The following is a 14449-nucleotide window of genomic DNA, read 5'->3' on the forward strand; positions in this document are numbered from 1 at the left end:
TAAACTCATAAAGGGGAAAAAACCGAACAAAATGTCTTGTGCGCACAAGGTGTACAATAAATTTATTGTACACCAAGATAACTTTTACTCATTTTTGTGTAACTTTAACCTAGTTTTAATTAACTTTTATATTAGTAAAAAAAAATTGATAGATAAATATTTTAAAGTGTTAAATGATTATTTTTATACATTATTATTAGTGATTTAGAAGAAATAAGTTTTATTAAAATGAAAAAAAAGTTACTTAAAAATAGATAACTTTTACATATATAAGCTTAACTTTTAAGCATTTTGAGTTAACTTTTACTCTGGTGTACAATATTTATTGTACAACCTTTGTAAATAAGAATTTGTGAAAACCGAAAAGTCAATTAGAATGCCAAATTGTTCTTCCCATTTCCCACCTCTATTAAACAAAAATTTCCCAAAAGAACAGGTTCTTCCCACCATAAGAAAAACAAGAGAGAAAACCCCTTCTTAAAACCCACTTATTTTCCTCAAAAAATCACAATCCTTGTTCAGGTCTTCTATCAGCAGCAACAAGGTGAAGTTCGAAATCCCCTCAATTTATCACATCCTTGTATATTCTAATATCCTATTGAATTGAATTGAATTGAATTGAATTGAATTGTGGGCAGGTTAGAATTTGAGCAAATTAAGCAAAGATGGTAAGTGGGTTGATTAATGCAAATCCAACGGTTTACGAGAAGAAAGAACGCCGGATTCGCGACCACCCATCCGACCCCACCGACGAGTATGCGGTTGAACCTATTGACGACCTTGAGATTTTTGATATCCTTTTTTATGAAGTTTAAAGTTTTGGACTTTGAATTAAATTCCCATTATTATGCTAGATTAGGTTAAAATCATGGGTTTTTAGTTCATTTAATTGTTTTAGGTTATGAAATTTTATTAATTTTTGAGGTGGGTTATGTCAATTTATGGCCCTTTTGATTGGTCTTGAACATTTTTAAGCTTTGTTCTTTTGCTCTTGAAATTACTAACTGCGTAATTAGCTTGATTATGATGTTTTCCCCTCTTATTGGATAAACAAATTGCTCATGATGCTATATTTGGTGTCGAAATCATAGGCAAATTTTAAAGGAAAGTTGGATGTATAAGAAAATTAATGTTTTGTAATCTCTAATGCAGCTAATGTTTGTTATATGATGTCATTCTACATTGCAATTCTAATGGAATTAACACGATGGGGACCGGTTTTCTTTATTTGTGTTTTCCTTAACTTGTTTTTTCACATCATATTCGAGACATAAAAGATCCATTATTTATGTTTTCCTTAACTTGTTTTTTTCACATCATATTCGAGACATAAAAGATCCAGAGCATCCGTATTCGTTAGAAGAGCTGAAAGTGCTAACAGAAGAGTCTGTTGAATTAGATGACAAACGTGGTCATGTTCGGTAGGGATGAATAAATGTTTATGTTTAAGTTCTTCTTATGCTGTTTTTTTTCTTTTTTCGAAAGCGAATGATTTGGTTTTATATTTATCTTCTTGATGCAGTGTTACATTTACACCAACAGTTGAACATTGCAGTATGGCAACAGTAATTGGTCTATGCTTGAGGGTGAAACTTATGCGCAGTTTGCCTTCGCGTTACAAGGTATGAGCATTTGAATGAGCGTATCTGCATAATCTCAACCCCCCATTTGAGATATTGAGTGATGATTATGATTACATTTGAATACGGATTACTGGATTTGCAAAAGGAATTTCCATCTAAACAGTGATAAGTACTGTATTTTGTGATTATTTCTCCTTTTTTCTTGTGTGTCTGAGCTTAAGATGGATAATTCATTGGAAACACGAATGATATTTAGGGCTTCTTTTTGAGCTCACTAGTAAAAGATTGTCCTTTTAAATATGCTTATAAGAGTTTCTTAGTGGGGCATGAAGTATAATTTAAGGTCGGGGTGCAAATGTACAGATGGGAATAGGATCCAACCGGTTTCACATGTTTTGAGTTGAATCAAGTACCTCATACCTGCTATACTGAGGAAGTATTATTAGGTTGCAACAGAACCTTTATTAGACTATTATGAGTTTCCAGCTAGTGGATAGACCACTGTAAGATCAGATTCGTTGCATACTGCAACGAATACAAGTATACAGCAACATAACTACAATCTCACTTGCTTGAGCTTACACAATTGTCAATTAAGCTTCTGTTGCTCCAAGGGCATGGCGAAATTTTCTAATTATTACATGGGCTTCTGGATTAGTTCTGCTTCAACATGTTTGGTATTATTTTTCGCCCAGTACAATTATTCTAATGTCTACCACTAATGAAAACAGTTCTCCCATAATTCACACTTTTGTTTCTTGAGGCCTGTTTCCTGTCACCTGAAATCCTTAGTTGGAGAAGACATAAAATCTCAAACCTTTCACATATTTTTCAAGCACTCTCAAAGGAGGGTTGAGCTAGGTTCTTCACTAGGCTAGAAGTGAGATTATCTGATTGAATCACTCTTCCTATGATGGAGTCTGTCCTTTGTGCGAGAAAGAACCTAATCAAATGGTCATCTACCAACAGGTTGGCAACATTGATATTGGCAATATTACAATTAAGAATATGTTATAGCCTATTAGTAGTTCTCTAATGAATTGGGTTGGAATTCATATATCTCTATGCACAATGCCACGAGAATCATTTGAATTGGCAGGCGCAACACTGTAATGGAGTTTTTTTTATTTTCCCCCCCTCTTTTACGGTTACCTGAATATGAATGCACATATAAGCTTCTTTGTAGTCAAGAGGAGCAGAGTATTATGTTTAGTGTTTTAAGTTTAAGCTAGAGTCTTTTATATTCCCTGGTTGTCAAGTTTGTGCTTCTAGTCTTCCACTGTACCAAAGTAAATCATTCTGAAACAGACAGTTTCGGGCTTCTGCCGGCAACTTTCTTAAGAGTAGTAACACCTGCTAGTTAGAAGTTGAATGAGGGTTAGTTAATTAAGAAATGAAGTGATTGGTCTGAAGAATTTTAGTTTGGCTAGATGGAATCATGCTTGTGCTGAAGAAGGGAGGAGGAGTTGATTGCCATATGTGGTAGACACGGTTTTCATGCCTTTTAGTTGGAAAAAGTCTTAAAGGCTACAATTTTGAGTTTCCTTTTTATGAACCGTAAGTTTGAAATGTTAGATTAGTTCCCTAATCATTGCTGGTCTATATTTAGAAATGATGTTAGGTCCAGGAGCTTGCAAATGTAATAAGTTTGGGCATATATACGAAATTGCCCAAAACAAAATCTGAAGGACAAGGAGAGGAAGATTGAAGATAAAGAAAAACTCCCAAGAGTCCCAAGTTCCCAACTATAATGCTACCTTCAAGGATGATGGGTAGTTAGATTTTACTTTGCTTCAGTAAACTTAATTGTTGATATCATGTGTATGGATATGGTGAAGATCAAATTGTCAGCACCACTGTGTGCGTTCTGCATTGTCGCTGTCTTTTCTGAAATCGTGGAGGAATCTTGCTTCTCTTAGATATTTGACCCCACAGGTTGGCTCGATGGATCATGGTCAAGTTGTAAAGTACTAAAGTGTTTGATTAAATGAAGTCCTCTGTGTGTTGCAAACTTGCGATTCAAGCCTTCTTTATCTTCCAATTCTGACTAGAGTTCTACAATACGTATGAAAGAAGAGTTTCTTAGATCATCTAGGTGCGCACACATTTACAAGATCAAGGGGGACTTTAAAGCATAATGCTGGTGTTAGAACTTGGGACTACTGCGATTTCTACAGAAAGAAGTTGTATTCATGGGGAAGCCAATGATATAGAATCGTTTAGGTTGTGAAGAGAAAATGTCTCTCAATCACTGATGGGAATATGGGATAGAGACTGGGAGGGGCAGAGAACTGAGATCCTTCTTTAGAATCATTTTTGCGTTTGGATTTTAGAAATAGGCATGGCACATTGACCAGTTACTTAAATATGCATGGGACTATAGACTAAATTAGCCATGCAGCAGGTCTAATAAGAAGTTCTGTTAAGGGCCATGTGTGTCTTGATTCCCCTTCTTTAATTAAACGAAGAAGACCGATGGATTATGTTTCTCTACTTAGAGAAGTCAGGTATACAAACCACATTGATCATTTGTTTGGTTCTATCAGCTTACTTTGACTATTAAAAAAAAAACTTGCTAAATGCTCGATAGAGGGAAAGTATTGAGTTTAGATATCTAGTTGGTATCATAGTTAGTGACTTGGTAATCTTTCCCTTTCCCAGGGCAAAGGTCCCTTGGCCCTTTTCAAAACACTGCAATATAATACACAGAACACTAAAACACGGCAATATAATAGGTAGCATACTACAGCTCATGAAGCTCATTTTCTATGATAAAAGATGGCCTTGCTAAATTGATCCTATTTGTAGATATACATGTATCATTGGGTAGACATTTTCAATAGGTGCAGATGAAGTATAAAACCCATCAATTGCTGAATCTCGTCCTTGCGTTGGAATTAGAGGTTTTGTTTAGGGCATGAGATCTCTGGCCTTTGTTTTCTTTGCCTTTGACAAATATGTGATTTGTACTAGGCACTGAGGTCTATTATCCAGATATTAGTTTCACAACAGGAATATATTATTGGAGTGTCTAGCACTTTCCTCCCTAGAGCTGTTTGAGAGTTGGTCTTCTGAGATTCAGATTCTTCTTTGAATCCCCTGTAGGCTGTATCTTAACCAGGCCTTTATGATGATTGAGATATTGTAATTGTGAACTTCGAAACATAACTTCTGGAGTTCTTTTTAATGGAAATTGCGGCCATCATGTGGTTGGTTGTTACACTTGAAAGCCAGAGATCTGTCAGGTGGAGTGTTGTGCCACATCGCACTAATAAACTTTTGCAACTTTTAAGCTACAGAGTACATGATTTCTTAGGATTAAGTTAACAGATTGACTAGATAATATTCTAAGTTATTCTGTGATAGCCGTAGGAAAGAGGAACATCTAGATGATACGTTGGAATTACTACTTGTTTGGATTCACCTTCTTTGTTGATTCATTTTACAAGTTTATAGTGCACTTTTAATCTCTACTGCGTTCATAACTTCATAGATCGATGCATATAAGTTAGCTGTTCTATCTGTTAGAACAGGAATCCCGGTATCTGACAGGGTTTTTTTTTTTCAAAAAAAGAAATAAAGTCCGGACTACAAATTTGATGTGGGTGTGGATATTCCATTGTTGGTATTAATATTCTTGATCTTTTATTAGTACCACTACCACTTCCTAATTATTTCTTCTTGCCTTTCCTTTTTTAAGATGATATGTCCTTTTGTTGGTTTTCCTTTTCTTTTCCCACTTTTGAGAGGGGAAAGAGGTCAGGTTGCTAGACTATGTTGGTGGCTTTGTTAGAATTGCATCTTCTTCTTGCCATTAATGTGCTTAATTTTATGTCAATTGCCAGGTGGACATTAGAGTAGCTCCAGGAACCCATGCCACTGAAGCTGCAGGTAATATGGTGTATTAGAAACATTTGTAATGCCAAATAAATATGTAAACTTTTCATATTTCCCCAGCTTAGGGTGCGTTCTATTCACCTGATTTTCACTTATTTTTCCTGAAATTATATTATCAGAACTTATTAGAACTTACCAAAACTTATTTAGTTATAAATTGTACTTAAGGTAACCCCTATTTTTCCTAAACTCATATGAACTTATTTTTCCTGAAATAAGTGGGAATAAGGTGAAACAGAACAAAGCCTTAATATTTATCGGGGATAAGGTGGAATGTATCTATACCTGTCATGTTGATTATAAACATCCTTGCCTCGGTTTTTACAGTTAATAAACAGTTGAATGACAAGGAACGCGTAGCAGCTGCTTTGGAAAATCCGAACCTTGTGGATATGGTTGACGAGTGTCTAGCTCCATCATATGCTTGATTTGAAGCCATAATGTGTAGTAGTAGTAGTTACTTTGTGGGATGTTTTGCCTTGTACTATTAGTTGCTGTAAATGTCTCCAAAATTTTTGTTTCTATTTGGTAATTTTTTATTTAGTGTTGTTGTTTAGTTGGTGCTTTTGTTCTACAGGCAGTTATTGAGCCTTCTATTTGTGCTACAAACAGTCAAAACTGTTATTTTAAAAACTGAAACCTACTTTACAGAATTACAGTTTACATACTATTAAGAATTTCACCAAAATAAACACTTCCACTTCTCTCCTTTCTAGTGAAACTGATGATTTCTTCCAACCCTATCATGCCCGAATAACAGGGAACGGTGACCAAACCCACGAAAAATGACCTGACCGAAAGGCCTTGTATGTAGAGCTGGCAAACGTTTTGGGTTGGGTCGTGTTCGTGTAGAATTATGGTTGGAAAGCCTCAACACTAACCCGACCCGTTTAATAAATATGTCATGTCGTGTTGCCCATTTAACTGTTTGTGCCGGAAACTCTCGACACTAACCCGTTTATTCATGTTCGGTTCGAATCATGTTTGTTCAATAAAGGTTTATCACTCAATACATTAAATTACTTGTTTTTTCTTAGGCGGTTTAAGTCATGTTAGTTTCGTGTTGAGAATCTCAATACTAACTCAACCATTTAATTAAACGTGTCGTATCGTGTTGAGCTGTTTAATTAAACGGGACTTAAACCCTTGACACTAACCCACTTTTTTCGCGTCCGATTTGTGTCGTGTCAGATTTTGCCAGCTCTACTTGTATCTACGTTGGCCCTTTGGATGGCCAAAACTCAGCTAATACATACAAAATCCCATGTTTTCCATCTTCCAGTTGAGCACATTGTTTCCCAACATTAAAAAAAAACGAGAACAAGGATTGAGACTTTGAGAGGTAAGCAAGCCCTCGAAAAAGAGAACAAACTTCAAAAATCACAAACCTCCATATGTTAAGACAAAACTATTCATCCATAATTATAAATGAATCCTTGAGAATTCAACAAGTCAAATTCATATCTGTTTAAAAAGTTTTAGAGCAACAAATTTTGACAACATGACAACAATCCCACTTTCCTTTTCCAAGAACCTACACAGAGAATTTTACACCATCATCATCAGTAGAAGTTCCTTTAAATATTGCAAGTTTCCCCTTGTTTTCTAGGACCTTCAACGCTCGCATCAGAACGGTGCGATCGATCCCATGAAGCTCTGCCAAATAGATAAATAAGCGTTCATTAAATTATCTTGAAAGCAAATAAGATAATTCCTCCATTCCTTAAATATTGCACCATGACTGACTTTAACTGTTTCAACACACTACTTTGGCTATTTACAAAATATATTCGATACCAATCTAACATGATCTCACATGACCGCAATTTTTCTTACATACGAATGACAAAAGATGGCTAAAGTCATAACGTGAATAGTGTAAAAATCAAAATGGTGCAACATTTAAGGAACGGAAGAAGTAAAAGAATTTAGGTCCAAACAAATAAGTTGACTATCATTATGAGCAAATAAACTGATTCCATAATTAAGATGAAATGATTTGGCTAATAGCTCTGTTATAACAACTAATAACAGAACTCTTTCTTTCAAGCTCAGTGGACAAAGCTAGCTATGCATAATCAGCCTTGGATTAGTAGTAATCAATCATTCAAAGAACTCTAGTCAAGTTTTTCAAGTTTTTAGCACACCGCCTTCTATTTTCCTTTGCTCCTCTACTTTCCCAATAATGTCATTGTGGAAATTAAGCAAAATTAAACACTTCTTGTCATGGTAAAAATGAAGTATGCTTTCCAAGTTTGTGACTGCCAAATTATCTACACACAAAGTTGTTTGTTTGTTTGTATGTGTTGTTCACTTGTGGTGGTTCGTCCTAAAAAGAATAAGTGAACGGCCATACTTAATCAGAAACTTTAGCAATTATTTACCTGTTCCCCGGGACTCAACACCACTACGCAGCTCTTCAACTGTCATGACGCTATCTTCCAACCCATTATCCTTCGCCTGAGAAAAAAAAGATTTCGCATACCCTTTATAAATTTGAAGAGAAAGACAAAGAAAAACAAAGAAAAATGAAACAAATAACTACTAACAAAATTTAGGATTATGTCTGCCCAATCTTGAATCCGGTGCCAAAGAACAAGACATTTTTTATGGCCTTTATCGATCCATTCAGCACGTCCTACAAAGTGAAAAATAAAACTCGAGATATATCAGTCAACAATCAAAACAATCTTGTTTATTTCAAATAGCATCAGCAGCATAAAAACCTTCGGCGACTAATGCTGACAAAAATGCTTCCTTAGCTTCATGGCTGAGAGATCCTGCAGAAACAAAACAAAGTGAATATGAAAATTTTAAGGAGTGCTTGACAAGTTGGAAAAAAAAGGAGGGCACATATAAAGCGGTCAACACCCCCTCCCCAAAGAAAAAAAAAGCTCCATAAAGAAAGAATAGCAAACACAACATGGAAGGCAGATTGGAAGATTTACATGCAGGAACCAAATCAAGTAGACATCCTTATAATCAAGCTAAAGGGGGTTTCATACAGTCATTATCATTATCCCATTGCCTCAAAGAGGCTCCCGCAAGAAGCGGGGTAAGGGGGGGGTCGAACGTACGCAACCTTACCCTGAAATTGCAGAGAGGTTGTTTCCAAGGTTTCATACAGTATTGTTAAAAAAACATAAAGATAAGTTATGTGGAGAGGCTGCTAAATGCTCGAGTCAAAAGGTCGTTAAATATGCTCTTGAGAGTAATTCTTTGAACCTTTTTCTTTAACAGCTGTGTTTTAAGTTTTAACATGCAACAACTCTCTTCTCTTCTTGATCAGTAAAATTAAAATACAATTGTCATCGTTATGCCTCGAGGGAAATAAGAAAATCCTCAAAAGTAGGCCCATCATAAAAAATCAAAATAAGAAATACTCAACAGTAGGTCCAGCATAAGCTCAACACTGAGCAAACTATAGCAAGATTCCACCCACTCATAATGATTTCTGGAAAGCAGCGTGGACCACAAAATCACAATGGAAGGTGCAACAGAGCAAAATTTTCTACTGTCATAATACAAATAACAAATACTCAATAACCAAAAAAGAAAGAGCCGGAATAAGGTAAACTTAAAAAGATTGTTGTGGAACCAAGATTATTCGGGAAGGGCGTTGGATGTTTGGGGAAATCTCAGAAAGGCATAATAATAAAAATAACAAACAGTCTACACTAGAAGCTCAAAGACTGAAAGAACTAGAAATATAGTAGTCACTCACACCCCCACAAACTTGAAGAACAGAAAACAACAAAAAGAAAAGAAAGGATACCACAGAGAGGACTAGAAACTTACTCTCGATAGTTGGATTTGAGAATAAAGGAAAGTCTTCTTCAAGCGAGATAATAAATATCTTCTGACTTCTGCAGAATTCGAGAACTAGCTCCTTCCAGAGCTGTATCTGCTTCTCTCGGGTGTCCCTAACTGGCTGCAACCTGTCATTTTCCAACAGAGATATGCAGGAAAGCATTAGAAAAAAGCACTTAGATGAAGAAACCACTAATTAGAGGAGAAATTCCCACCTCATAATTAATCAAAATGCAACAAATGAACAGATTCATGAGCACACCAATATTTCACAAGATTAGTTTTCTATACACAGATTGCTAGCACTGGAAGCATCAGATAAGGAATACAGAAGCAAGCTAATCTTTATCAAAACAGAAATTCTTAAAAAGGGCCACTAGCCAAAATTCATCACAGATATTTGGCAACCGCCTGTTTTGCACAATGGTACTACATCGCGACATTATTAGAAGCAACAAGGAAAAGAAGCCTCATAAAAGTAAGATAAGATAGCAACCTTTTTACAATATATTTACAAATTATAACCACAGTTCAAGGTATCAATTATTTGACAGCCATGAGACGTAAACGCTCTACAAAGCTTGTGAAATCTTCATTAACAAAGGATATTACTCAGGGTCCTAACAAGAAACATCCAGCTCAATCATAATATCAACAAAAATATAACTTAGCATCCAAAGGCTAAAAACAGAAGACATATATTAGGACATGGGAGAATGATGGTACGTGAAGTATGGTGGGTAATTGAAGAAGTTCGGTAGCTTGAAATCCCCCAATTTCTGCATCTCTATCAAAGTCAATCGAGTATGTGTGCTAACCAATGCCCCCGGGAATCTGCAGTGGTTGTACCTGGCACAGAAAACAGTTTACCTTTAACCCATAATTAAAATGAAATTATCATTGACTTGACGCTAAAACTTCTCAAACTTGACTAATGACTACAGAAGAAATTCATAAATAAATCAGACTAAACAAGCAATTGAAAACAAAAAACTAGAAGCACTAACAGTTCAAGGATTGAAAAGTATTGGGAAATGGGATATACTCAGATAGAGAAAGGTGAAATTGTGAGAAAAGAATGACAATGTATCTCTCCTATCTTTGTCTATATGTTTAGGTTTATGCTGATATGCGAGGTAGAGGGTTTATAATTTACTAGTTACGTGGTCCATCAACAGATTGAAAAAACGTGACAAAATTAATTGTATTTTCGGGGAAAAGAGCACAGTTCTTGTCATACTTGACTATTCTATTATTAATTTCATAGCATGAACACTCCCATAATTCTCAAACTCGTGCACAGCATCCGAGCCTCATATTTCCAACTGGAACAAAGAGCTCTCTCTGTCTTCCTAACCTTACGGAGTTATGGTAGACATCAAGAACAGCTGCAATATACTTATCCCATTCCTTAGAAGTTAAAACCAGTTAAAAAGAATATAGCATACCATCATCCAGTTTTTGTACTCCAACATGTGACATGCTATATTCTCTAGCATATCTACCATGAGTAAAAGACTGTTAATTTTTTTTTTTTTTCTCTGGAAAACCTAAACTAACTACTGTATATAATGTAGTTTAACATTCAGTAACTTACATACTGAGACATTATTTCACCATTAAGATTATCCATTGCCAGCTAAGACTAAGAAAGAAGACAAGATTTGAGATGCCAAGTAAGGCAAAGAACTTCAACTATAGGTAAATTTCCATTTTCCAATGAGATTTGAGTATCATTAAGGTGAGAAAGTTCCATTACTGCCAAATAGGGCTACAACCCAATACTACCATTCACACCACAATATCATTTGTCACAAGATAACTTCATTTTCTACTGGAAACTGTGAGCAAATCCGGTGGGAGTGAAGCAGGATCAAGCTCCCAACAACCGCCTGAAAGATGAGGAGCCTCCTCTTCAGAAAGCTTTCTAGCAGGAATCTGATGTGAGAACAGCCGGAAGTCACCCTTGTCAAGCCATCTAATAGCATGAGGCCCAATCTCTCGCCTCTTAAACACTGCTCTGTATCCGTTAACCTTCTCTAGGTACGCCATACTTAATCCATGCATTTCACTGTAACTTGTTAGAAACACAACGATGTCATAACATCGCTTATTCCTACTCAAATATTCTTTCCCTCCTACATCCAAGGCTCTTTCATCGTAAAGGGCCCAAATAGAACCCTTTGTAGGGTATATCCTGTACAACTTTCTTGCTGCTCTTTCACAGTCAACCAAATGTGAGAAGATATTCAATAAATTTGTTGTATCCTGCCTAGCCACCTCGAATATTCCACAAGAAATATGAAATCCCATTTTCTCCCAAAACATCAGCCTCTCATCCCCATTATTCTGAAAGTCCAACCAGCTCATTTTCACCGCGAATGGATTCAATGAGACAACCTCCTCTATCAACCCATAATTCCTAGGCATCCCATCATCATCGTCATATATTGCCCAAACTTGGCCATTCTTGAAGCTCCTCTCAACTCTATCCTCATCAAAGTCATAAAAATCTGAATCCTCCACAGTCATTACCTCCATATCCCGATTCTCAATCAACATTAACTGCCTCTTCTTCTTCTCTTCGACCACTGCTCTCTCCTCTCTAATCTTAACTTTCTTCTTCCCTTTCAGTTTCTTCTTTAATGCCTCCATTTTCATCTCAGCCAAAGTCAGTTCCTTTTCTGTCTCTTCCATCACCTTACTCATCCCTTGCTTTCTACAGGCACTTTTTGGCCTCCCTCCTTCCAGTTCCTCCACTACACCACTTCTTCCTTGATTCCTGTCATCAATTTTCGACTCCCCACCAGTTAGCACCACAATTTTCCTAGACTTCTCCCTCTCCAAAACCTCACTTAAGCTACCCATCTTCCTCTTTGATTCTGCATTTCTCTTCTTCAGCTCATTCAGTGTTATCCCCTCAACCATTTCCACGCCAATTTTCTTTAGTATATTTTGCTGTGACCTGCCCCAATTGAATTGGAGAAAGATAAATATTTATCTACATATTAAACATATGGCATGCAATGACTCACTGAAAATCCATTAAGCAATAAATTCTTACAAAAAAATGTGTATATTAGGAATAGCCATAATTCATTCGATTTGGGGAGGAATGAAGAATGTATATCCTTTAACGTGAAGGATATCTCGAGGGGAGGTGATAGTGTGATACACACACTGCCCAACAGACTACCAAAGTTTATTTTTCATTTGGAAAGTGGAAATCGACCTGCAATTTATCACTGAAGCTAAAAATCACTGAATGAACATTGTAGCCAAGCGACTTTTATCGAACATGAAGTGACTTCGGAAAGCCCGAACACATTACTTCTATAACCTAAATAGAGGCGGAGTTTAATTTCCTAGCAAGCAAAAGAGCAACTCCAATGGCAAGCAAATGTCAAATTAGCTTGTCATGCCACCAAATATTTTAAGCTAATTAACTTTCTAGCTAGTTTGTATTCCAACGGAATTTTTTTAAATGGGTCCACTTTTATAATTAACCATTGTATTTTAAGCTAATTTGCTTGGCCTAGCTAATTTATTAAAGTCACTCTAATGGTTAAGCTAGTAGCTTGAAACTTTTGCAAATTGCAAGAAAGTCCCTATCTACAACCATTGGAGTTGCTCAAACTAGCATCAACCTACAAAATATGAAGATTACACCCAAAAAAAGAAGTTGGCGAGCAACATAATCAAATTATGCAGTTGCACAAAGAAACCCCAAACAAAATGGACCATAAACATCTAATAATCAAACATGAATACAATAAGTGCACGGAAATAAAAAAAGTTCGCAACAAATAAACTAAGTTAAACAAAGTATTTCATAAAATAAACAATCAAAACTGCAAATTGAATAACAAATGTAAAGTAGATTAGATTAGGGTTTCGCAATATTGAAGAGCAAGTAGAGTGAATATGAGGGAGTACCCAGAAAATTGAGAATCCACCGCCGCCGCAGCCGCCGCAGACGTCAATCGGTTGCTAGAGAGAGCACCGTGAAATTGGAGTCGTCCTTTCTCAACTTGGAAATTTTGATTGACCTTCAACTTCTATTTGCTCAACTAAAAAGTTCATTTTTTTCTACTTTTTTTATGTTTTCGAATTAATAATTTTAAAATAAATTGCCAACAAAAATTAATGTTTGTACAATTTTAAAATAAATTGCCAATAATGTCATATATTTAGTTTTTGTTTTAATTTTAATTTTAATTTTAATTTTAATTTTAATTTTAATTTTATAGTTCAGTCCAAAGTGAGTAATGTTGGCGGAAAAAAGAGATGCGTGTGGTGTTCGTTGGTGGTAGATCGGTAGCTGGGACAGGGGTGAGAGATTGTTAAAAAAAAAATTAATTTTTTTTAAGGAAAGATGTAGGGTTTTATTATATTACTTCGTATTAAAGTTCAGAAAGTCCGAGAGAATTACATCAGAAATCCAAGAAGGGCCTCAATCTCACCAAATCTCATAACAATAACTCGAGATTGCCCATTTAGCAAGTCCATGAGCATCACCGTTACATTCTCTAAAACAAATAGAAAAAGAAATGGAATTAAAAAGTAAGTCAAATAAGACAAAGTGACATCCAAGTTAACACTACTTGCATTTATTTGATATTCCGTAGTTTATTATTAAAGAATAAAGTTTTTTTAATATTCCTTTAATTCTCCCCGTCTCACTCTCAGACTTCCTCCTTCCCCAATGCCGCCACCACCGACCACCTCAAAAGTTAATCCATATTACTATACCAAAATTTTGGTAACACGATGGTGGTACATCCCTTATGGAGGGAAGCAGGTTGTGATAGAAGGGTAAAGAGAAAGTAACTCTAGTCTAGTGGTTGTTTAGGACTTAAAATTAGAAAAGTATATGATTTCCTTAATTGTTTCAGGACGGTGAATAAATTATTCCGTAAAACTATGTGACAAATTTGGTTGATTGTATGAATTACGTGGTAAAATGATACTTCGTGCCGAATTATATACGAAGTAACTTAATTTAAATACGATACTCAAATTTATTAGAAATACAAGATTGTTGTTTAAGAAAAACTATACGTCATACACACTTAACATGTTAGGTATATGTCTACTTGGGTGACGAAGTAATACTTATGCTAACCAAAACGTATATTGTTAATTATATTAGAACTTAT

The 14449-nt window shown here is 35.7% G+C and overlaps 2 protein-coding genes across 5 annotated transcripts; one reads left to right on the plus strand and one right to left on the minus strand.

Moving 5' to 3' along the window:
- The first annotated feature begins 385 nt into the window (after positions 1-385).
- Positions 386-6133, plus strand: LOC110791484 (protein AE7). Its single transcript, XM_021996239.2, has 6 exons — positions 386-544; positions 639-792; positions 1316-1421; positions 1523-1622; positions 5429-5474; positions 5808-6133. The coding sequence occupies exons 2-6, from the start codon at positions 666-668 to the stop codon at positions 5906-5908; spliced, it is 480 nt and encodes a 159-aa protein (XP_021851931.1). The 5' UTR covers positions 386-544; positions 639-665; the 3' UTR covers positions 5909-6133.
- Positions 6134-6877: 744 nt separating this feature from the next.
- Positions 6878-13392, minus strand: LOC110791436 (vacuolar protein sorting-associated protein 25). Of its 4 annotated transcripts, none has more exons than XM_021996203.2 (7): positions 13227-13382; positions 10017-10139; positions 9279-9418; positions 8207-8260; positions 8030-8118; positions 7865-7940; positions 6878-7136 (listed from the first exon to the last, which is right to left on the minus strand). In XM_021996203.2, the coding sequence occupies exons 2-7, from the start codon at positions 10073-10075 to the stop codon at positions 7015-7017; spliced, it is 540 nt and encodes a 179-aa protein (XP_021851895.1). In that variant the 5' UTR covers positions 10076-10139; positions 13227-13382; the 3' UTR covers positions 6878-7014. The 4 variants fall into 4 exon arrangements, with proteins under 4 accessions (XP_021851895.1, XP_021851888.1, XP_021851900.1 ...); XM_021996196.2 differs by lacking the exon at positions 13227-13382 and adding an exon at positions 10888-11105; XM_021996208.2 differs by lacking the exon at positions 13227-13382 and adding an exon at positions 10298-10857.
- Between the last annotated feature and the right edge of the window lie 1057 nt (positions 13393-14449).

The sequence above is a fragment of the Spinacia oleracea genome, chromosome 6, assembly GCF_020520425.1.
Source record: "Spinacia oleracea cultivar Varoflay chromosome 6, BTI_SOV_V1, whole genome shotgun sequence".
Lineage (NCBI taxonomy): Eukaryota > Viridiplantae > Streptophyta > Magnoliopsida > Caryophyllales > Amaranthaceae > Spinacia > Spinacia oleracea.